At 40.8% G+C, this 24218-nt stretch overlaps 1 protein-coding gene across 1 annotated transcript in view; it reads right to left on the reverse strand.

Moving 5' to 3' along the window:
* Nucleotides 1-24218, reverse strand: part of LOC115164123 (coiled-coil domain-containing protein 60-like) — a 54478-nt gene that overhangs the window by 14237 nt on the left and 16023 nt on the right. Inside the window, exons 5-9 of the mRNA XM_029716303.1 lie at nucleotides 8504-8608; nucleotides 3912-4002; nucleotides 2940-3201; nucleotides 676-775; nucleotides 175-252 (exon numbers count right to left, since the gene is read on the reverse strand). Coding sequence (XP_029572163.1) covers nucleotides 175-252; nucleotides 676-775; nucleotides 2940-3201; nucleotides 3912-4002; nucleotides 8504-8608 — 636 coding nt within the window. The remainder of the gene's footprint in view (nucleotides 1-174; nucleotides 253-675; nucleotides 776-2939; nucleotides 3202-3911; nucleotides 4003-8503; nucleotides 8609-24218) is intronic.

A 24218-nucleotide genomic window follows, 5' to 3' on the forward strand; every position in this document is an offset into this window, starting at 1 on the left:
CTTACTCGCAAACCTGACCTACTTGACTTCTTCTGGCGCAAAGCGCCTCAACTTTCAACACGGAAATGTTCCCAAAACAAACTTAACATTTAAAACAGACAGGGCAGAATTAATTTTTATTCTGCAGCTGGTAGAAAAGTAGTAGTAATTTGAGTTTAGGTGTAGCAAGCCAACCTTTTGGGTCTTGGTGTGTCTTTGGTCTTGGGGCGTGCTGTGTTGTCCCCTCTCTGAGGGGTGGGTTGGGTAGGTGGCCTGTTGTGTGAGGGAACAAATCCGTTCGTTTTTAGTTAGGGCGTATAGTTAGTTAGGGCGTTTACATATTAGATCACCCTCTCACCCTGGGGTCTGGAGTTAACATGGGGTTGAAGTCTGCGTGGAAATGCAAATGTTTAATTGCTAACCTGGTCACCCTTGGGTCGGCATGACATAATAATGCCTTTAGTCAGTCAACATTATGTAATCATCCACTAGCTCAATTCCAACAGCCTCTACATACGTAGCCATTTATGAATTTGTTAATTCCAGAGATAACTTGTCTTGGTACCCCTTTAATCTATTGCCGAGTAAAGGAAAAGAGAGCAGCAGGAGAGTAAGGGATGAAAGCGGAAAGAGCAAATGTAGAAGAGTAGTGATCATAAAGGGGAGTGGAATGTGGCCAAGCCTAGGGGGTGTTACCGGTATCCGACAGCCAAAGTGCCGTCGCCATGAATCTGCTCTGGACCACTGAAGTCTTTGGTGACACTCTGGTGGACTGCATCCAGCAGCTTCTGAAGGTCTGGGCGGAGAGGCAGTAAATATTAACAACATTATAATGACAACTTTTCGTTGGTCCCTCTGTAGCCTGTAGGACTCACGTCTCACTGCTAAAAGGTTATCTTTATTTTTTAGAGACGATTCAACGAAGAAATGATTCACTATTTTAAAAGAAACAAAATCATAAAAGGAGAATAGTAGGCTATTTAATGAGAAAATCAAGTTTTCATCCAGTGTCCCTCAGCTCAGAGTAATTGCCAGAAGGACTTGGTAGAGGATGGCACTTGCAATGCCAGGTTGTGGGTTCAATTCCCACAGGGGACCAGTATTAAAATGTATGCACTCACTACTGTAAGTCGCTCTGGATAAGTGTCTACTAAATGACTAAAATGTAAATGTAATGAGAGTAGAGTTTTATGAGACAAAAATGATCCCCTAGCTCCCTCTGCTGTTCAGATACAGTAATGAATTTAAAAGTCAGTTCAGACGAACAGCCGGTCGGCTACAGAACAAGATCTCTTTGAAACACACTATGGTGGAATACATCACAAGTGGCACACATAAAATGACATTGCACTAAATCTTCATAAAGCACTCGAATAGAATGGAACACATTAATCAAAATACACCAACAAGAATTATGCAACTTCTATTATGTGAGACAAAATTAATCACGTGGTGATTAATGTGCTAGATACCTCATAGGAAAACCCCACCATAAAAAATTATTATAGCCAATAATTTAATATAATTTTATAATTAGCTCATAATATGAATGTATTATCTTTTATGAAAATATTCAAATAATGAGTGCCCAAATGTTGATTCCTTTTTCATCAGAGTTTTAAAAATGAAAGAAAAGAAAGTCCCTCCCTTCACCCTAATTTTTGCATCCCAAATAACACACTATCTCCTATATTGTGCACTACTTTTGACCAGAGCCATATGAGCCCTGTTTACAAGTAGTGCACTGCATAGGGAAGAGGGTGCTATTTAGGACGCATCCTTTTATTCTTTAGTTTTTCAGGCATAAATGTGCCTTGGGGCGGGCGGAGTGTGTGAGCTCAGCTGAATATCTCTGGTGCCCAATTTCTGGATTTGAGGCATAACTCTGGATCATGGAGAAGAGCAGTTAATTGCTTTAACCTATGGGGGGAGGGAATACGACAACGAACTGACGATGACTCGGGCAAACAAAACTAGTCTTTCGTCAGAATGTGATAGCATAATGAAGGCTCTGATCGCTCTCGGATAGATCAGTTGACTAATTATCCTCCAGCTTTGATGCAAAGCACTCTGGGAAGCCAGAGCCGGAGAGTAGTGAGGGAGGCTTTAGCTAGCCGTCCAGCTAGCGGGCCCTTTAGTGACCCGACAACAGTGACCAGGGTAGAAAGCAGCAGTGTTGTGTTGGGCTTCATTACTGGAACAGCATGGGATGAAATCAACCCAAAGGAACCAACGCAAAGCTCTGAGAGCGAGTGGGCCTTTCCCCCCTGGCATGCGCAACACAGACAAATCTGGAGGCTTTCTCTCTCTCACTTCTGACTCCTATACTGCATCTGAAATGGCGCTCTATTCCATACATAGCGCACTACATTTAACAAGAGCCCAATGTGCCCAATAGAGGGATTTGGCTGCCATATCTGATGCAGTGTAAGAGTCAGAAGTGACGTGTTGTATGAGGAAAACATCCCTTCAAAACAAACATTTCACTTTGAGCCCAGGGTGTGTGTCATATCACGATCACATCAGAAGGAAGAGCTGTTCCTATGACAACGGGATCCGGGTGTTTGGGTTCTGTGCGTAGATGCGTGTGTGTGTGGGTCTTTTGGGTTCCGTGCGCACGCCGCAGATGTTCCTGCAGAGTGACAGGGCTGATGGGAAACAGATAGGGCTCATTCTGGCTCCAAAAACGCAGAACCAGATGACATAGAGTAATGAGCGGGCCCCGGCACACACATCACCTCCTCTACACACACACACACACACACAGCTCCAAAGAGGAGCCAGAATATAACACACAGAGAAAGATGAGGAGAGAGGTGTTTCCTACACAAAACTACCCCATTGAACCCTGCACACAGACACAACCGTCACACACACTACCCCTCAGGTTTCACCATATTGCACCCATTTTTACCACAGAGAACCCTCTGAATATTTCATACAAGACTCTATTTACTTACACTCTGACATGGGCAGCTCTGTCTCGGAGTCCCCTCCTGCTCCTGGTTGCTCCGCACTATCCTGGCTGGTTCCAGTGGCAGTCACTATAGCTCCAGTTAATGTAGCTCCAGTGTCTTCTATCCCAGGGCCCAGGGAGGACAGGCTGCCCAGAAGGGTAGGGGTGGTGAGAGCTGAGGAGGAGGCTACGCTCAGGGAGGACCCCTTCAACAGGTACAGACGACCAGAGGAGGAGCGGGAGGGCCTGGAGCCTGTTCTACGTGGCTGGGGGATGAGGTGAGGAGGAGATGTCAGAGGGGATTTCCACGCATAGATTTTCATAAAAGCGCACCTAGAGCCTTGCATATGCACAGGCACACAGAGACTCACGTACACACACAGACAGACAGGCATGCAGACACACACACACATCTCTCCTTGGCTGAGGAGGACAGACAGTACGAGGATTTGCAGAGGAGACAGTCACGTATCTCCCTTTCCTCTCTCCATCTCTTTTTCTCTTTCCCCTGTGCCCTTCCCTCTCTCCAGCCTGTCTATCAGTGTGTGTGTGTGTGTGTGTGTGTGTGTGTGTGTGTGTGTGTGTGTGTGTGTGTGTGTGTGTGTGTGTGTGTGTGTGTGAGAGAGCAGGAGAGGAGAGGAGCACAAGACTTCAGCTGCAACAGTGCTCAGCTCTCCTAATGTCCTCTACTGCCACAGACACACACAGACAAGCATCCCCAAGGAGTGTGTATGTGTCTGGCTGGGAGTGTGTATGTGTCTGGCTGGGAGTGTGTATGTGTCTGGCTGTGTGCGTGTGTGAGTGTGCGACCAATGTCTATGTATGGGTGTGTTTGTGTGTGTGTGTTGTACGGCTTGATTTGCCTCCTCTGAAGCAGGTAATATGACTAAATGACAACCCTTTTAAGGACATAACCCCAGAATTAAACTCAAGAGGTGGATAGGCATAGAGAGATAAAAGAAAAGACAAAGAAGACCTTTTGCAGAGACACAAATTGGTCCCATTTGGTCTCAATGGCTCTCTCTTTATTCAGGGTCTTTACGGTGGTTTTTCCTTGGCCAGGGTCCCTGGGTAACAGGAAAAAAGAAGTGTTTAGCGGGGTTCTGTGTGTGAGTTGAGATACATTCATCACACTGCGACCTTCCTTGTCTCCACCACCCAGCCTTGGAGTGGGGACAAAGAGAGGCATGCACACATACACAGCCTTGGAATGGCAAGACCCTGACCATTATCCAAATTCACTACCTTGATTTTTTTTTATCACTGCACACACACAGGTTGTGAAGGTAGGAAACATAACCTCCACTTATCCTTTTTTTAACTAGGCAAGTCAGTTAAGAACAAATTCTGACTTTCAATGACAGCCTAGGAACAGTGGGTTAACTGCCTTGTTCAGGGGTAGAACAGAGTTTTTACCTTGTCAGCTCATGGATTCGATCTTGCAACCTTTACTAGTTACTAGTCCAACGCTCTAACCACAAGGCTACCTGGGGCCCCACAAGGGTGTGTGCTCAGCCTCCACCTGTACTCCCTTGAAAGAGAATGTGCTTTTCTTTCAAAAACAAGGACATTTCAAAGTGACCCCAAACTTTTGAAAGGTAGTGTACATATCTGGCATTACTCATCTCATTTGTTTATACTGTATTCTATACTATTCTACTGTGTCTTAGTCACTTAATAATGTTTACATATCTTGCATTACTCATCTCATATGTATATACTGTATTCTATACTGTTCTACGGTATCTCACTTATTGTTTACATATCTGGCATTGCTCATCTCATGTGGATATACTGTTTTCTCTACGGTATCTCATTCACTTAATAATGTTTACATATCTTGCATTACTCATCTCATATGCATATACTGTTTTCTATACTTTTCTACTGTATCTTAGTCCGTTCCGCTCTGACATCGCTCGTCCATATGTATATAGTCTTAATTCATTCCTACTTACATTTGTGTGTATGGGGCGGCAGGTAGCCTAGTGGTTCGAGCTTTGGGCCAGTAATCGAAAGGTTGCTGAATCGAATCCCTGAGCTGACAAGGTAAGAATCTGTCGTTCTGCCCCTGAACAAGGCAGTTAACCCACTGTTCCCTGGTAGGCTGTCATAGTAAATAAGAATTTGTTCTTAACTCACTTACCTAGAATAAAAAATTATTGGTTATATGTTGTGTAATTTGTTTGATATTACTGCACTGTCGGAGCTAGAAACACAAACATTTCGCTACACCCGCAATAACATCTGCCAATCACGTGTATGCGACCAATAAAATGTGATTTGATTTGTTGGAAACCGCTGTAGTACTATAATAACCTTGTGATATGATTTCAGTCTCTCTCTGTAATACTTCTACTGTATAATTTCTCCCATAAAGCTTAAACTGATAGGAAATGTGATTCAGAGCAGTCAGTGAGGACGGAAGGGCCTCAAGGCAGTTACTTGCAATACTCCGAGGAGCGCTTTTGTGACATACTGTTTTCTGCACTCCATCCCTCTCCGCTCCCTCCTCTTTTCCCATCACTAATTCAACACTTCCAGAGAGAGATGGGTGATGATTTCCTAATACATTCTACCAAGCCCCATTGTGAGAGCAGAGCACAGAGACAGCGCTTTATACATTTCCTGAATCCATCCATTCTGCCTCTCAGTGTCTCGTCTGACACCTTAAGAAGCAGAGCATTCAAATCATTAGCATTTCAGGGTACTCATTCCCACCTCTATATTAGGAAAGAGAGACAAATATAGAGGGATTGAAAATGTGAAAAGAAGAAAAAGATGAGAAAAGATGGGAAGGCTGCAGTCAGAGCAAGATAGTGAACGATGAAAAAGAAAAAGTGAGAGGAAGAGAAAGTGCCAGAGAGAGAAAATAAGATTGAGAGAGAGGAAGAAATCTATATCCTCTGTGTATCATGATAATAGTAGTGTCAGTGAAAGGAATGGAAATGGTTATGACAGTGGGTTTGAGTTATGGTTATGTAGCTTGGTGCTGTACAGCATGGCAGAGTAGGGTGGGGTTTCTACTCAATCTCTGTCTCCTCCCTTCCTGTGTTGGGTCAGTATCAGGGGAGGTATATAGTGAACCAGAGGGGACGTGGAGATGGAGGAATGCAATCTCTTCTCTCTGCTCTACCCCCCGAGGGTTTGGTTTATAGTTCATTTACCACTGTCTGTCTGCCTCAGCCCCAGGCTTCCTGTATGAACCACACTCATATCTGAGCCTCTGTTCCAATATCCTTACTAGCATAGCGCCTACTGTAGAATTAAACAATTTATTGGGCATTCTAAGTGACATGCTTCTGTCCAAAAAACATTCCTTACCCCAGGATACTTCAACTGGTGACTATCCTGGGGAAAAAGGCTCTGATGAAGACGATTCATGCCGAAACGTAGCCGATTGTTTTCTTGTCCTGTCAATAAATCTGATGTATGCAGCAACATAGTGCTCCTTTTTCTTTATTGTCCTGGATAGTCAACAGTTGTAGTATCCTGGGGTAAGCAATGTTCTGGGCTGAAGCACGTTTGGGTATGCCTTCTTTCCATTGATATGCTACTGTAACATAGCCTGTGTCTCTACAGCCTGACGTGAACGGTGGCTCTGTGGCTGACTCAAAGTGATTGGGATATGTTACAGATGCTGTGTGTTGTGTTGGTGAACTGAAACACAGCATACTGCCCTGCTCTACTCTGGTTGGGGTCAAGAGTTAACAGTGTTGATGAGCCAATCCCTGATGATTATGTTAGTCATCATCAGGGTTGAGTAGGTTACTTTCAAAATGTAATCTGTTACAGTTACCTGTCCAAAATTGTAACCTGTAATGTAGTTTTTGGATTACCCAAACTCAGTAACATAATCTGATAACTTTTTTGATCACTTTCCCCTTAACCTCTCTGTGCCAGTGGGACGTTTGCGTCCCACCCTAGTCAACAGCCAGTGGAATCGCATGGCGCGAAATACAAATACCTCAATAATGCTATAACTTCAGTTTCTCAAACATATTACTATTTTACACCATTTTAAAGACAAGACTCTCGTTAATCTAACCACATTGTCCGATTTCAAAAAGGCTTTACAGCGAAAGCAAAACATTAGATTATGTCAGGAGAGTACCCTGCCAAAAATAATCACACAGCCATTTTCAAAGCAAGCATATACGTCACAAAAACCAAAACCACAGCTAAATGCAGCACTAACCTTTGATGATCTTCATCAGATGACACTCCTAGGACATTATGTTATACAATACATGCATGTTTTGTTCAATCAAGTTCATATTTATATCAAAAACCAGCTTTTTACATTAGCATGTGATGTTCAGAACTAGCATACCCACCGAAAACTTCCGGTGAATTTACTAAATTACTCACGATTAACGTTCACAAAAAACATATCAATTATTTTAAGAATTATAGATACAGAACTCCTTTATGCAAACGCTATGTCAGATTTTAAAATAGCTTTTCGGCGAAAGCACATTTTGCAATATTCTGAGTACATAGCTCGGCCATCACAGGCTAGCTAATTTGACACCCACCAAGTTTGGGGCTCACTAAACTCAGAATTACTATTAGAAACATTGGATTACCTTTGCTGTTCTTCGTCAGAATGCACTCCCAGGACTTCTACTTCAACAACAAATGTTGTTTTGGTTCCAAATAATCCATAGTTATATCCAAATACCTCCGTTTTGTTCGTGCGTTCAGGTCACTATCCGAACGGTAACGCGCGAGCGCATTTTGTGACAAAAAAAATCAAAATATTCCATTACCGTACTTAGAAGCATGTCAAACGCTGTTTAAAATCAATTTTTATGCTATTTTTCTCGTAAAATAGCGATAATATTCCAACCGGGCAACGTTGTATTTGTTCAAAGGCTGAAAGAAAAAAAATTGAGAAGTCTCGTGAATGCGCATCTCAGTCTCACTGTCACCAGGCTGACCACTTAAACTCTGCTGCTGTACTTTGCCCAGATACAGCAGACACCCCATTCCACTTTCTGGCGGATTTAGAGAGCCAATGGAAGCCTTAGAAAGTGTCACGTTACAGCACAGATGCTGTATTTTTGATAGAGATGCAACAGAAGGACAACAAATTGTCAGACAGGGCACTTCCTGTATGGAATCTTCTCAGGTTTTGGCCTGCCATAGGAGTTCTGTTATACTCACAGACACCATTCAAGACACCATTCAAACAGTTTTAGAAACATTAGAGTGTTTTCTACCCAAATCTACTAATTATATGCATATTCTCATTTCAGGGCAAGAGTAGTAACCAGTTTAAATCGGGTACGTTTTTTATCCAGCCGTGAAAATACTGCCCCCTAGCCCCAACAGGGGCATCTGAAGAAGACAAAAAGTATCCATCAAATGCATTTGGTGTGTCATCATAGTGGTCTCTAACTTCTGGTCAGACTCCATGTGATCAGTTACTCCCCAACCCTGGTCAAGACTGTGATTCAGTCCTGGCCTCTGCCCAATCACTATATAGCAACAACACAATAGCTAACCCAACCCAAGCTGCCTGGGGTCCATAAAATTACTTCTGACCTGTGACCAGTGACTTACTTGAGATCCCAGCAGGACGTGACTGGTCCAGCTCTCCCAGTCCTGTCCAGAGTCAGGGCCTCCAGCAACCAGTTCAGACAGCACAGCTGGCGGAATATGGGCCCTCTAAAAGAACATGAACAATACTTATAGTGCATGCAGAAGTCCTGAGAGGCAAGGTTATTATAGTTTTTTGTTTTTATTTTCCTTTTTTATTTCTGTTAGTTTTTCAATTTGTCATTTGAAATTCAGTTTAGTTTCAGTTAGTTTTCAGACCTGATTTGCTAGTTTTATGTCACGCCCTGATCTGTTTCACCTGTCCTTGTGCTTGTCTCCACCCCCCTCCAGGTGTTGCCCATCTTCACCACTTATCCCCTGTGTATTTATACCTGTGTTCTCTGTTTGTCTGTTGCCAGTTCATCTTGTTTGTTCAAGTCAACCAGCGGTTTGTCTCAGCTCATGCTTTTCCCCAGTATCTCTTTTTCCTTGTCCTCCTGGTTTTGACCCTTGCCTGTCCTGACTCTGAGCCTGCCTGCCGTCCTGTGCCTTTGCCCCTACTCTGGATTACTGACATGGGCCTGCCTGCCGCCCTGTACCTTGGCCCCACTATTCTGGATTATCGACCCCTGCCTGCCTTGACCTGTCGTTTGCCTGCCCCTGTTACAATAAACATTGTTACTTCAACAGTCTGCACTTGGGTCTTACCTGAAACCTGATAGTTTTACTGAGTTTTAGTTTCATAAACTATTCACATTTTGTTTTTATATTACACTACATGGCCAAAAGTATGTGGACACCTGCTCATCGAACTTCTCAGTCCAAATTCATGGGCATTAATATGGTATTGGTCCCCCCTTTCCTGCTATAACAGCCCACACTTTTCTGGGAAGGCTTTCCGCTAGATGTTGGAACATTTCTGCGGGGACTTGCTTCTATTCAGCCACAACAGCATTAGTGAGGTCAGGCGCTGATGTTGGGCGATTAGGCTTGGCTCACAGTCGGCATTCCAATTCATCCTAAAGGTGTTAGATGGGGTTGAGGTCAGGGCTCTGTGCAAGCCAGTCAAGTTCTTCCACACCAATCTCAACAAACTATTTCTGTATTGACCTTGCTTTGTGCAAGGGGGCATTGTCATGCTGAAACAGGAAAGGGCATTCCCAAAACTGTTGCCACAAAGTTGGAAGCACACAATTGTCTAGAATGTCATTGTATGCTGAAGCGTTAAGATTTCCTTCACTGGAACTAAGGGGCCAGAACCATGAAAAATAGCCCCAGACCATAATTCCTCCTCCACCAAACTTTACAGTTGGCACTATGCATTCGGGTGGGTAGCGTTCCCCTGGCATCCGCCAAACCCAGATTCGTGGTGGCGAGCTTTACGCCACTCCAGCCGACGCTTGGCATTGCGCATAGTGATCGTAGGCCTGGGTGAGGCTGGTTGGCCATGGAAACCCATTTCATGAAGCTCCAGCCAACAGTTCTTGTGCTGACGTTGCTTCCAGAGGCAGTTTGGAACTCGATAGTGAGTGTCCAACCGAGAACAGACGGTTTTTACGCGCTACAGCACTCGGCGGTCCCATTCTGTGAGCTTGTGTGGCCTACCACTTCGCAACTGAGCCATTGTTGCTCTTAGACGTTGTCACTTCACAATAACAGTGTAACGTTCTTCGTCGTCTGATAATGAGAAATCATCGTCAGAGAAAGTGGACCAATACGCAGCAGGGTTATGTGTACTCATCTTCTTTTTATTATGGGACAAGAAGGAGAACCAAAATAAACACGTACACAAAGAAAACACAACAACTATTCACAGGCTGATAATGCACAAGGCTATACACAGAACAATCTCCCACAAAGCACTCAACAAACACATACATATATATAGGACTCTCAATCAGAGGCAACTAGAAAACACCTGCCTCCAATTGAGAGTCCAACCCCAATTAACAAAACATAGAAATACAAAAGACTAGACAGAACATAGAAATACACTAACATAGAACAGTGCCCAAAAACCCCCGGAATACATAAATCAAATACCCTACTAAACAAACCACCACCACGAACCACATAAAACAAATACCCTCTGCCACGTCCTGACCAAACTACAATAACAAATAACCCCTATTACTGGTCAGGACGTGACAAACAGCACTTACAGCTGACCGGGGAAGCTCTAGCAGGGCAGAAATTTGATGAACTGACTTGTTGGAATGGTGGCATCCTATGATGGTGCCACATTGAAAGTTACTGAGCTCTCCAGTAGGGGCCATTCTACTGCCAATATTTGTCTATGAAGATTGCATGGTAGCAACGGGTGTGGCTGAAATAGCCAAATCCACTAATGTGATGGGGTGTCCAAATACATTTGGACATGTAGTGTATTTAGTTTCAGTTTTAGTGTTACAGATATAAAGTATGGTGGCCTTAGGTTAGGCTAGCAACCTAGTGGATTTCTTCCCTTAGCTAGTGATAGCTAGTGATAGTGATGCACAAGCTAGGCCCATTTGAAACAAAGCCATCCCCTGGCAACTTTTTACCTGCCATTTAAAATCCTATTAAAGTTTAGGCCCAAAAATGTTGGGGGACAATATTGTTTGGAAAATGTTAGGGGAATAACGTTAAGGGAGAAACGTTGGGGGAACGTTACGGGAGGAATGTTAGGGGAACGTTAGGGGTGGAAACGTTAGGGTCACCGGGAAATGTTAAAACTGCAATATCTGACTTTTTGGGCGACCCGACAAAATTCACATAGAATTGTGAGTTTTAGAGCTGTCATTCTCATTGAAAGCAAGTCTATGAAGTGGTAGATCTGTTCTATGTGTGCTATTTCTATGCTTCCCATTTTTACGTTACATTTTTGCATCTTTTACTTTCGGTTTCGTACACCAGCGTCAAACAGCTAAAAATGAAATATTTTTGCTTATGGGAAATATTTTTCACAGCTGTTTAGATGGTACAATGATTGTCTACACTATACTTGCTTGTTTTGTCACATAAACTGAAATTAGACAAACTATTAGAATTTTAACAACAAGGAAAGCGGAGCGATTTCTGCATAGTGCATCTTTAAAACAATGTTAGAGGCAACGTTGGCAGAGGAATGTTAGGGGTCTGTTAAGGGGAGGAATGTTCGGGGAATGTTAGGGGAATGTTAGGGAAAGAATGTTAGGGGAACATTAGGAGAACTTTAGGGGAAAGGGGAATGTTAAAATAATGTTAGATGAGGGGAATGTTAGATGAGGAGTCTAGTGGATGTATTACCTTAGCTAGTGATAGCTAGTGATAGTGATGCACAACCTAGGCCCATTTGGGGAGGAATGTTAGGGGAACAGGGGGAATGTTAAAATAATGTTAGGGTAACGGAAGGGGGTAACGTTAGGGAGGAATGTTAGGGGAGGAATGTGAGGGGGATGTTGGGAAGGAACGTTAAGGGTGGAACGTTAGGGGAGGAGTGTTAAGGGAATGGGAAATGTTAAAACAACGTTTGGGGGGGAACATTAGGGGAATGGGGAATGTTAAAACAATATTAGGGGAACGTTAGAGGAGGAACCTAGTGGATTTGTTCCCTTAGCTTGGTGATAGTGATGCATAAACTAGGCCCAATTTGAAACAAAGCCATCTCCTTGAAGTATTTACCCGCCAGATTCAGAAGCTTGCATCCCCCATTAAAAAAGCTTGAGAACTCCTTTGAAAACCCCATCCGATTTTTCCCCAACATTTTGTAAAAAAATTGACATAATTCATGATGGTTTTATTTTATTTATAATTCGTTTTGTAGTCAAAGATAAAACTTTCAGTATAGTTTTCGTTTTTCAAAATTCAGTTTCCCTGTTTTAATTCAGTTTACTAAATCCTTTTTTCATGATTAGTTTTCATTTTAGTTTCCGTTTTAATTTACTATAATAACCTTGCTCAGAGCCAGAGTTGGAGTCAATTCCATTTCAATTCAAGAAGTACACATTTCTCTTCAATGCTTTTCAATTAAATACATTTGGAATTGGAATTGGGTTGACTTTCTGAATTAATTGGAATTGAAATGCTCATTGTTAGATTAAGGTCACTACAATATTAATTACAGCTCTTTATTGTCACCTGCTCTTATGTACACTACCGGTCAAAGGTTCGGAAACACCTACTCATTCAATGGTTTTTCTTTATTTTTACTATTTTCAACATTGTAGAATAATAGTGAAGACATCAAAACTATGAAAGAACATGTATGGAATCATGTAGTAACCAAAAAAGTGTTCAACAAATCTAAATATATTTTAGATTTGAGATTCTTCAAATAGCCACCCTTTGCCTTAATGACAGCTTTGCACACCCTTGGCATTCTCTCAATCAGCTTCATGAGGTAGTCACCTGGAATGCATTTCAATTAACAGGTGTGCCTTCTTAACTAGTTAATTTGTGGAATTGCTTTCATTCTTAATGCGTTTGAGACAATCAGTTGTGTTGTGACAAGGTAGGGTGGGGTATACAAAAGATAGCCCTATTTGGTAAAAGACCAAGTCCATATTATGGCAAGAACAGCTCAAATAAGCAAAGAGAAACGACAGTCCAATCTTACTTTAAGACATGAAGGTCAGTCAATAAGGAACATTTTCTTCAAGTGCAGTCGCAAAAACCATCAAGCTCTATGATGAAACTGGCTCTCATGAGGACCGCCACAGAAATGGAAGACCCAGAGTTACCTCTGCTGCAGAGGATAAGTTCATTAGAGTTACCAGCCTCAGAAATTGCTGCCCAAATAAATGCTTCACAGAGTTCAAGTAACAGACACATCTCAACATCAACTGTTCAGAGACGACTGTGTAAATCAGGCCTTCATGGTCAAATTGCTGCAAAGAAACCACTACTAAAAGACACCAATAAAAAGAAGAGACTTGCTTGGGCCAAGAATCACGAGCAATGGACATTCTTCGGTGGAAATTTGTCCTTTGGTCTGATGAGTCCAAATTTGAGATTTTTGGTTACGTGTTTTTGTGAGAAGTGGTGTGGGTGAACGGATGATCTCCGCATGTGTATTTCCCACCGTAAAGCATGGAGGATGAGCTGTTATGGTGTGGGGGTGCTTTGCTGGTGACACTGTCTGTGATTTATTTAGAATTTAAGGCACACTTAACCAGCATGGCTACCACAGCATTCTGCAGCGATACGCCATCCCATCTGGTTTGGCCTTTGTGGGACTATCATCTGTTTTTCAACAGGACAATGACCCAACACACCTCCAGGCCGTGTAAGGGCTATTTTACCAAGGACAGTGATGGAGTGCTGCATCAGATGACCTGGCCTCCACAATCCCCCTGACCTCAACCAAATTGAGATTATTTGGGATGAGTCGGACAGCAGAGTGAAGGAAAAGCAGGCAACACGTGCTCAGCATATGTGGGAACTCCTTTAAGACTGTTGGAAAAGCATTCCAGGTGAAGTTGGTTGAGAGAATGCCAAGCGTGTGCAAAGCTGTCATCAAGGCAAAGGGTGGCTATTTGAATAATCTGAAATATAAAATATATTTTGATTTGTTTATTACTTTTTTGGTTACTACATGATTCCATATGCATTATTTCATAGTTTTGATGTCTTCACTATTATTATACAATGTAGAAAGTAGTAAAATAAAGAAAAACCCTTGAATGAGTAGGTGTTCTAAAACTTTTTACCAGTAGTGTATGTAGGATCTTAATTTGACCAGTATTATTGCAGAAAAAACCCTGCAGCAACAAGGATTTTAATTTTTAGTTCATTATGTTGCTTTATTGGTGGTTAGGCTATTAGCTGGCCAAAATTAGGCTACTTGAAAAGTACAATAGTGTTAATATAACCATGTGTTGGTGTGGATTTCTGGTGAATTAATGCAAATCACGAAGCTCATCTGCAGCGCAAGAACATTTTCAGCAACAACAAAGTTATCAAATTAAGATCCTACACCTGTAAGCTTTTATAAAAACTTCAGAACTGGCAGAGAACATGATTCAACTTTAATTAACATGACCATAGACCACTTAAACTGTTACAACACTTCCAACCACGGGTGGCCAAAAATAATCATTGTACCTTTATATTAAAAATATTAGGTACAAAAATGTACTAGATTATTCGCACATGTACCCTAAAACGTACCAAAAAGGAACCTCTGAAGGTACATTATTTGTATTTTGATATTTCTATGCCACAGGGAACACTACTGTACCCTAACTGTACCCTTTTTCTGGGAGTGTAGCTCATAAGAGGTTGGTGGCACCTTCATTTGGAGAACGGGCTTGTGGTAATAGCTGAGAATGAGTGGAATGGTATCAAATACATCAAACACATGGTTTCCATGTGTTTGATGCCATTCCATATGCTCCATTCCAGCCATTATTGAGAGCTGTTCTTCCCTCAGGAGCCTCCTGTGGTGTAGCTAGGCTATGAGTCATCCATCACCCATAGCCCAACTCCAAATGTACAACTTCATTTCCTCAGACACTCACAGCTAGCTACGTTTCCATTATTCACTTGTCCAGTTGTTTTTTTGTCGATAAAAGCAGCTGGACATTATTACGTCACATTAAAAATAAAGTTTTCGCAAAAACCTAGTGTCGAATAAATATTAAGTTGTAGAAGTGTTTCCAATATCCATTTAGTCAAATTGCGCATTAATAAATTTGCGACAGCCTGTATGCACTACCGGATATATGTTTAATGTCTCAGTTAGTCCGCAAAAGCCAGCAGGGATAGATTTACTAATATTTGCAATATTCTAATAATTATCATGTGCCAACGCATCGCCACGGTCCGTGACATAGTGAAACTTGCACTCCGGTAGCCTAGATATGAAATAACTTGATGGTAAAACTTGCATCCAGCCAAACAGAAACGCAAGGCGAAGCAATTCATGCATTCTTTAAAGTCAAGAAAATCCTTGTCCTGCAAAGACACATTATTATAGTTGAACAATTGATTTAGCAAGCAGTAGGCTTTTAGAATTACATGTGGAGCGTAGCTTTCTAGTTATGTGATGACGTCACGTGCCTTAAAATCATTTATTTTAAAAACACGTTTCCATCAGATTTTTTTGCAATAAAGAAATGTTTTACAAAAGGAAAATCCACCGCTGCCGAATGGATAACAATGTTGTCTTTAGAATATTTCTCCTATAGCTGCTGTTTCCCTTACGCATGTCAGTCACAGTGTTTTTTGCGACATTGTAGAATAAACCTGAGTCAATGGAAACCTGCCTACTGTCGCTGGAAAATATACCCCTGCTGTTAGCCGAGAAACCGCCAGAAAATAACCAATGTTTCAAAGGTTGTTATCCGTGTTCTGATGGATCCTAATCTAAGAGATTTGTATATGCCTCCCATCCACCCACCCTCCCTCTCTCACTCTTTCTCTCCCTCCCTGCCAGGACTGCCAACACACATCCCTGTCTTGATAATGAAAAATTGCCCCACTTTCTGATCAAGGCCACCTCACCCACTCATTTGAGCGAAGAGGGAGAAGAGCGAGTGAGAGAGATAACGTTAGATAGACAGAGCGAGAGATGGGGAGGAGGGTGATAGAAAAAGAACGTGTGAGAGAGAGTGAGATAGAGAACGATGGGGAGGGGAGAGATGGCCATATTGTGTTTGACGTGTGAGGAGACGTCCATGTAATGCAGGAATGGGCAACTCAGGCCGCCGAGGACTGGAGTTGCCCATTCCTGGTGTAGCGTAACGAATGTGGTAATACGGCCTTGAGGCGTGAGCTAGTTTTCCATCCAATTGGCGACAGAGTTTTTATGCGAATATTCCAAAATCTTCATAAAAACAATATGAGATGTGTTTCCATCAAATTGACTTGTTGCGCGATGACGTGGTGAACAGAAAATACCTTTTGTGGTTACATTCCCATGTACCGAATAAAAAATAAATGGCTTTCCATCGTATTTTCAACTCTACTGACGATTTTCTCACAAAAATGTTGTGTTATATTGTGAGTGTGCAAACTCTGAAAATGGCACGTGCATTCTAGCCAACAGGCTGTCTGCGCGTTGTTAGATTGGCTAGATCACGCATATAGCCTACATGATGAGATTATTAATATTATAGACAAATGAGCTAGATTATTTTTATTTGTCAAACGGCAGTTAAGCATTGATTATCATCTCACCAGTATTCGACCCTCGATATTTATTGGAAAGGAGCATCAAGCTCATCACCTTGCACTTTCACCACCCTGTGAAGTTCATCATTATTTCTTTCATCTGTAACCTAATAAACTGTATGCTTTCCCGATGAGCCGTGGTGGGAGGACCACACAACATGTCATCGCCTGACTCAAATTTTAATTCAATATAATGGTTATTATAGTCTATCAATATTTGCACATAAAAGCGTTTCCACCGATATTTCTGGCATAATTCATTTTACTATCAAAATGAAGAGAGTCGCACACTCCATATATAAACTCCCAGTAATTTATTGGGTGTTTACCACCGTTTCGACATTACTGTGCCTTCTTTTCTGGGTGCGTGACAGCTCGTGTTTTTTATTCTATAATTCATTTTACCAAAATAAAAAGATCCCACCTTGTCTAGCCTATTTTGTTTTGTCGACATTTGGAAAGTTTACCGAAAAATGTTCTGTTTCCATCAAGCCTGTCATTACATTTTTTTTATTATCTGACGTACTTTACTCGCATAAAAAGGTTGGATGGAAACCTGGTTATTGTGACAGACTACTGATTGACTGCAGGTGACAGTATGGTGGAGAGAGAGAGAGAGTGAGTGAAAAGATAGGCGGGTTCACTTTATTCCCTGCCTCAATGGCTCTTCCTACTGTTATTGGCTTCATTCATAGTAGCACTCTGCCTGTTCTCTGTAGTATGTAAACAGCTCACTTTCTACTTTTTTGATAATTTGTTCACCTTTTGTCTAATTACTTTTTAATCATGAAATCAATACAATAAATTCTACTCTGTTTAAAAGAGGAGCACTGGCTTTATCTAGCTAAAGTTGTCTCATAAGCCATTGTATGGGGATCTCTCTGTCTGACTGTGGTGCAGTTGTTGTTTGTGTGAATGAATCAATTCCCACTCATCTAACCAGAATGATTGTCTGAGAAGAAACCTGACACCTTTTCAAAATGTCAAACTCTGATTCAGCTGCCATATATCAAAGGAATTTGTTATGAAAGGACATCCTAAAAAGATAAGATGAATCCAAAAGACTAAAACCAGGAATAGTTGTCAGACAATCATTAGACACTGAAATATTAACTATTTATCACGTTCTGGTGACAATTTGTTCGGTTAAAGCTGGGGTTGTTGTGGTAATGACTAACAAAGAGGGAATAAAAGGATAACTGACAAGACAGAAAGACATATATAGATCTGTTTGACACAGAACAAATCTATAAACATAGACAGAGACAAGAGGAAGGTGTTCAAGGTGCAGAGATTCCTAGATATCCAATACTTTTGAATTATTTTCTCATGTGTTTTAAAATGCAGTTACAGATAGATCGATTTATTTGACAATGTGAAACACAATACAGCCGTACATGTGGATAATGCATTTAAAATCATTGAGGATTACATAAAAAAGTTTGAAAACGTATTTCCACTGTGGTACTCATATAACGTTTAAACATAAGCATAGTAAACCTATCCTACTAGGCATACTTGGGTAACACATTTAAGACATAACAAAACAAAAGACAGGATGACATTGTCATAGCCATAGAGTATGACTCCCTCAGTAGATCAGCGATCTCAGGCTCCTAAACTGAGTTTAATGATGGTGATGCCAGATGACAGTGATGCAGTGGATGCCAGATCATGGTGATGCAGTTGGCTTGCTGGCTCTGATGTTATCCTCAGCTCAGTCTCTCTCTAGCCTGGACTTCATACTCCTCCACAACTAAAGTGTAGCCTCTGCTGCTGCTACAGCGCAAAAAAAGCCCAGAGCAGTAGTCATCCTCACCACAAGCTCTCTGCCATTTTCATAATGTAGTCAGGTCTCATTGATCAAGAAGCCGATGCTGAGATGCATTTTTAAACACAAACTAGCTAGCTAGCTAGCTAGCCAAACCAGACAAGTCAACCTGTCATCAGTCCTGCAATTCTGTGGGTAACAACCACCAGATATATCCAATCAACAACTTAACAACTTATCAAAAACAAAATAGCTGATTTAAGAAACAAACAAAAACACTTAAAAATCAAAAATATGTACAACATTTAAAGAGCTCTTTGTTTAGGCTGCTTTACAGCGCCATGGCACCCACGCAAAGATATTGAGATCTTATGAACAAACCTGAAACTTCCTCATCAAAACTGCAGACAGACTGCACCCTTGATTTAACTTTTAAAATAACATTTTAAAATGACAAATTTAGGTGTATTTAGGATGCTTTGAACATTAACATTAAATGTACACTCAAAATTCGCTGACTTGTTACCTTTAGATTTTTGGGGGATGAAATTTAAAGTAGGCCGTCATTGTAAATAAGAATTTGTTCTTAACTTCTTACCTGACTTTCCTAGTTAAATCAAGTTTAAATAAAAAGTATGATTTGTTTTGGGCGGGGGGCGGGGGGGGGGGGGTTGACACATTTACGTCAGACAGGTTTGACACACTACTCAGACAGTAATGAAATGAAATGAAATGGGGAAACAGGCAAATGGGAGAAACAGATGCAAGGTAGGAAAAAGGGATTGATCCCTGCTCTCAGGTTGTATGCGACACATGCCACGGAGTGTTATCACTACACCAAGGCTTTACACAGGAAATATTAATATTAATGGTTGATGGCAGTGGGTAACCAAATCATAGATTGCAGTCTCCTTGTCCATAGACTGCTTTCAAGGTAAAGACACAAACATTTTGTATTTTGTAATTTGGGTGAACTACCTCTTTAAAATACAATTCTTATTTGTCAGACTTATTCAAAACTGTCCATGAAAGCCTGCAAAAATACATAGCCTCAAATACAGTTGAAGTCGGAAGTTTACATACGCTTAGGTTGGAGTCATTAAAACTTGTTTTTCAACCACTCCACAAATTTCTTGTTAACAAACTATAGTTTTGGCAAGTCGGTTAGGACATCTACTTTGTGTATGACACAAGTAATTTTTTCAACAAATGTTTACAGACAGATTATTTCACTTATATTTCACTGTATCACAATTCCAGTGGGTCAGAAGGGTACATAAACTAAGTTGACTGTGCCTTTAAACAGCTTGGAAAATTCCAGAAAATTATGTCATGGCTTTAGAAGCTTCTGATAGGTTAATTGAAATCCTTTGAGTCAATTGGAGGTGTACCTGTGGATGTATTTCAAGGCCTACCTTCAAAACCAGTGCTTCTTAGCTTGACATCATGGGAAAATCAAAAGAAATCAGCCAGGACCTCAGAAAAAAATTGTAGACCTCCACAAGTCTGGTTCATCCTTGAGAGCAATTTCCAAATGCTTGAAGGTACCATGTTCATCTGTACAAACAATAGTACGCAAGTATAAACATTATGGGACCATGCAGCCGTCATACCGCTCAGGAAGGAGACGTGTTCTGTCTCCTAGAGATGAATGTACTTTGGTGCGAGAAGTGCAAATCAATCCCAGAACAACAGCAAAGAACCTTGTGAAGATGCTGTAGGAAACAGGTACAAAAGTATCTATATCCACAGTAAAACGAGTCCTATATTGACATAACCTGAAAGGCCGCTCAGCAAGGAAGAAGCCACTGCTCCATAACCGCCATAAAAAAGCCAGACTATAGTTTGCAATTGCACATGGGGACAAAGATCGGACTTTTTGGAGAAATGTCCTCTGGTCTGATGAAACAAAAATATAACTGTTTGGCCATAATGACCATCGTTATGTTTGGAGGAAAAAGGGGGAGGCTTGCAAGCCGAAGAACACCATCCCAACCATGAAGCATGGGGGTGGCAGCGTCATGTTGTGGGGGTGCTTTGCTGCAGGAGGGACTGGTGCACTTCACAAAATAGATGGCATCATGAGGAAGCAAAATGATGTGGATATATTGAAGCAACATCTCAAGACATCAGTCAGGAAGTTAAAGCTTGGTCGCAAATGAGTCTTACAAATGGATAATGACCCAAAGCATACTACCAAAGTTGTGGCAAAATGGCTTTAGGACAACAAAGTCAAGGTATTGGAGTGGCCATCACAAAACCCTGACCTCAACCCTATTGAACGTTTGTGGGCAGAACTGAAAAAGTGTGTGCGAGCAAGGAGGCCTACAAACCTGACTCAGTTACACCAGCTCTGTCAGGAGGAATGGGCCAAAATTCACCCAACTTATTGTGGGAAGCTTGTGGAAGGCTACCCGAAACGTTTGACCCAAATTAAACAATTTCAAGGCAATGCTACCAAATACTAATTGAGTGTATGTAAACTTCTGACCCACTGGGAATAGGATGAAAGAAATAAAAGCTGAAATAAATCATTATTCTATAATCATTATTCTATTATTCTGACATTTCACATTCTTAAAATAAAGTGGTGATCCTAACTGACCTAAGACAGGGAATTTTTACTAGGATTAAATGTCAGGAATTGTAAAAAACTGAGTTGAAATGTATTTGGCTAAGGTGTGTGTAAACTTCCGACTTCAACTGTAATCCATTTCCAAAGACACAAGTAGGCATATCAGATTTCAAATATGTGTTTACACTGGCAACATTGGGAAGAAGTGGAATAATAAAATACGTGTAGGGAATAACAGTAGTGTTCCTGCTGACAAGCACACTAATTACCCTATATTTTAGCCCATTGTTAAGAATGAGAATTGTTCTATTGATCAGACTATTTAAAGTCAATAGATCATAAAATCTCCTTAACACAAGATTACATATATCTACCCCTACACCATAACCAAATAATTTGAATGTTTATTGCCCCCCCTGTAGAATCAAATGTACACTTTTGGGTTCACAATCTATTAGACAAAATGTTTTTCATAGTTACAAACCAGGTCACCCTACCAATCTTCCCTGTTAAAACATACTGTAGGTTTGTCTGCTGCCCTATTGTTGTCACATCCTAAATGCCAAACACCAAATGAGGGGACTAATGCAAGTGTGGATTAAATCGACTTTAGTACATGCTGTCAAAAAGGCTGCATTCTGCAATAGGGACAGGACCTAACTTTGTTGACAACATTGTACATAAAACAGCGCTGCCGTGCTGCTCTTTTTACAGTTTTATAAAGTCAGCAGAGGACGTTCTCTCTCTCCATTCAGCACCACTCTAATCTTGAGAGGCGTTTCTTTAAAACATGCATCCAATCCCCTTGATCCCTTACATAACTAAACCAATCATATGCTTCAATGTGCCGTGGTTTACAGTGTTGTGGCCAAGACAGGACAATGATGGAGGTGCAGCTCATGATGTTAAATTGCAGGCGCAGAATGTTACGATTTCAAAACGATTTGGAGCACAGTTGAAAAGTTAACGCACTGACTATACAATGGGCTAATTAGAAAATTAAAACCAGTACTTTTTAATGCGTGAGATATAAGAGGTGTGGCATGAGAAGAGGGTCAAATGCGTGTCTCACGGCCAATGCGTGAGAATTGTCAGCTCTGCAGTGCCTTCTGAAAGTATTTATACCCATTAACATATTCCACATTTTGTTTTGTTACAGCCTGAATTCAAAATTCTTTAAGTATATATTTTTTCAACAATTTACACACAATACCCCATAATGACAAAGTGAAAACATGTTTTTAGTATTTCTTGCAAATTTATTGAAAATGAAATACAGAAAGATCTAATTTAAATAAGTATTCATACCCCTGAGTCAATACCTTGTAGAACCATCTATGGCAGCAGTTACAGCTTTTAGTCTTTCTTGGTAAGTGTAATGAACTGGGTTTGGAGACGTAGCGGAGTCAGGCGCAGGACACAGGTTTGAGTGAAACAGTCTAGTTTACTCATAAACACAAGCAAAATCTCCAACAGGAAACAACAGTGTGAGGAGAACACCTCCAACAATCACTGATAACGAACAATCACGGACAAAACAGAAAGGTAAGCCAGAGGGTTAAATAAGGAACATAATAAGGGAATTGAAACCAGGTGTGTGTAATCAAGACAAAACAAAACGAAAAGGGAAACATGGATCGGTGGTGACTAGAAAGCTGGTGACGTCGACCGCCGCCCGAATAAGGAGAGGGGCCGACTTCGGCGGAAGTCGTGACAGTAAGTCTCTAAGAGCTTTCTACATCTGGATTGCACAACATTTTCCCATTATTCTTTTCAAAATTATTCAAGCTTGTTGATCATTGCCAGACAACAATTTTCAGGTCTTGCCATAGATTTTCAAGTAGATTTAAGTCAAAACTGTAACTTGGCCACTTAGGAATATTCACTGTCTTCTTGGTAAGCAACTACAGTGTAGATTTGGCCTTGTGTTTTAGGTTATTGTCCTGCTGACAGATGAATTCTGTGTCTGGTGGAAAGCAGACTGAACCATTCCGTTTCTTTTGTATCCCGAAAAACTCCTTAGTACTTAACGATTAAAAGCAAACCCATAACATGATGCAGCCACCACTATGCTTGAAAATATGGAGACTGGTACTCAGTAATGTGTTCTATTGGATTTGCCCCAAACATAACACTTTATATTCAGGACAAAAAGTTAATTGCTTTGTCATGTTTTTTGCAGTAATACTTTAGTGCCTTGTTGCAAACAGGATGCATGTTTTGGAATATTTGTATTCTATACAGGCTTCCTTCTTTTCACTCTGTCATTTAGGTTAGTAATTGTGGAGTAACTACAATGTTGTTGATCCATCCTAAGTTTTCTCCAATCACAGCCATTAAACTCTGTAACTGTTTAAAGTCACCAAATCCCTGAGCCTGTATCTTTGTAGTGACTGGGTGTATTGATACACCATCCAAAGTGTAATTAATAAGTTCACCATGCTCAAAAGGATATTCAATGTCGGCTTTTTTATTTTTAACCATCTACCAATAGGTGCCCTTTGCGAGGCATTAGAAAACTCTCCTGGTTTTTGTGGTTGAATCTGTATTTTAAATTCACTGCTCGACTGAGGGACCTTACAGAGGTAGTCATTACAAAATCATGTTAAACACTATTATTGCACACAGAGTGAGTCCATGCGACTTATTATGTGACTTTTTACTTCTGTACTTATTTAGGCTAGCAATAAAAAAGGGGTTAAATACTTATTGAATCAAGACATTTCAGCATTTCATTTTTAATTCATTTTAATTTAGAAAAACATTGTTCCAATTTTAAATTCAGGCTGTAATACACCAAAATTTGGAAAAAGTCAAGGAGTGTGAATACTTTCTGAAGACACTGTAAGTTATATAAACATTAAATCACCTGCTATATACTTTTTACTCACCTACTATATATTATAGAATATTATGATGCTGTATGGTACCTTGCTAAAGTGTATTTTGAATCTCAGTGATACATCATAATATATTTAAAGCAGCAATATGTAACTTTTTGGGTGACCCGACCAAATTCACATAGAAATTTGAGGTATAGATCTGTCATTCTCATTGAACGCAAGACTAAGAAGAGGTAAATCTGTTCTATGTGTGTTATTTCTATGCTTCCCATTCTTAATTTTCGTTTTTGCATCTTTTACTTTTGGTTTCGTACACCAGCTTCAAACAGCGGAAATTACAATAGTTTTGGTTATTGAAAATATCTAATTTTAGCAACCAGGAAATGGCAGAGCAATTTCTGCATATTGCACCTTTAA

The sequence above is a fragment of the Salmo trutta genome, chromosome 27, assembly GCF_901001165.1.
Source record: "Salmo trutta chromosome 27, fSalTru1.1, whole genome shotgun sequence".
Classification (NCBI taxonomy): Eukaryota; Metazoa; Chordata; class Actinopteri; order Salmoniformes; family Salmonidae; genus Salmo; species Salmo trutta.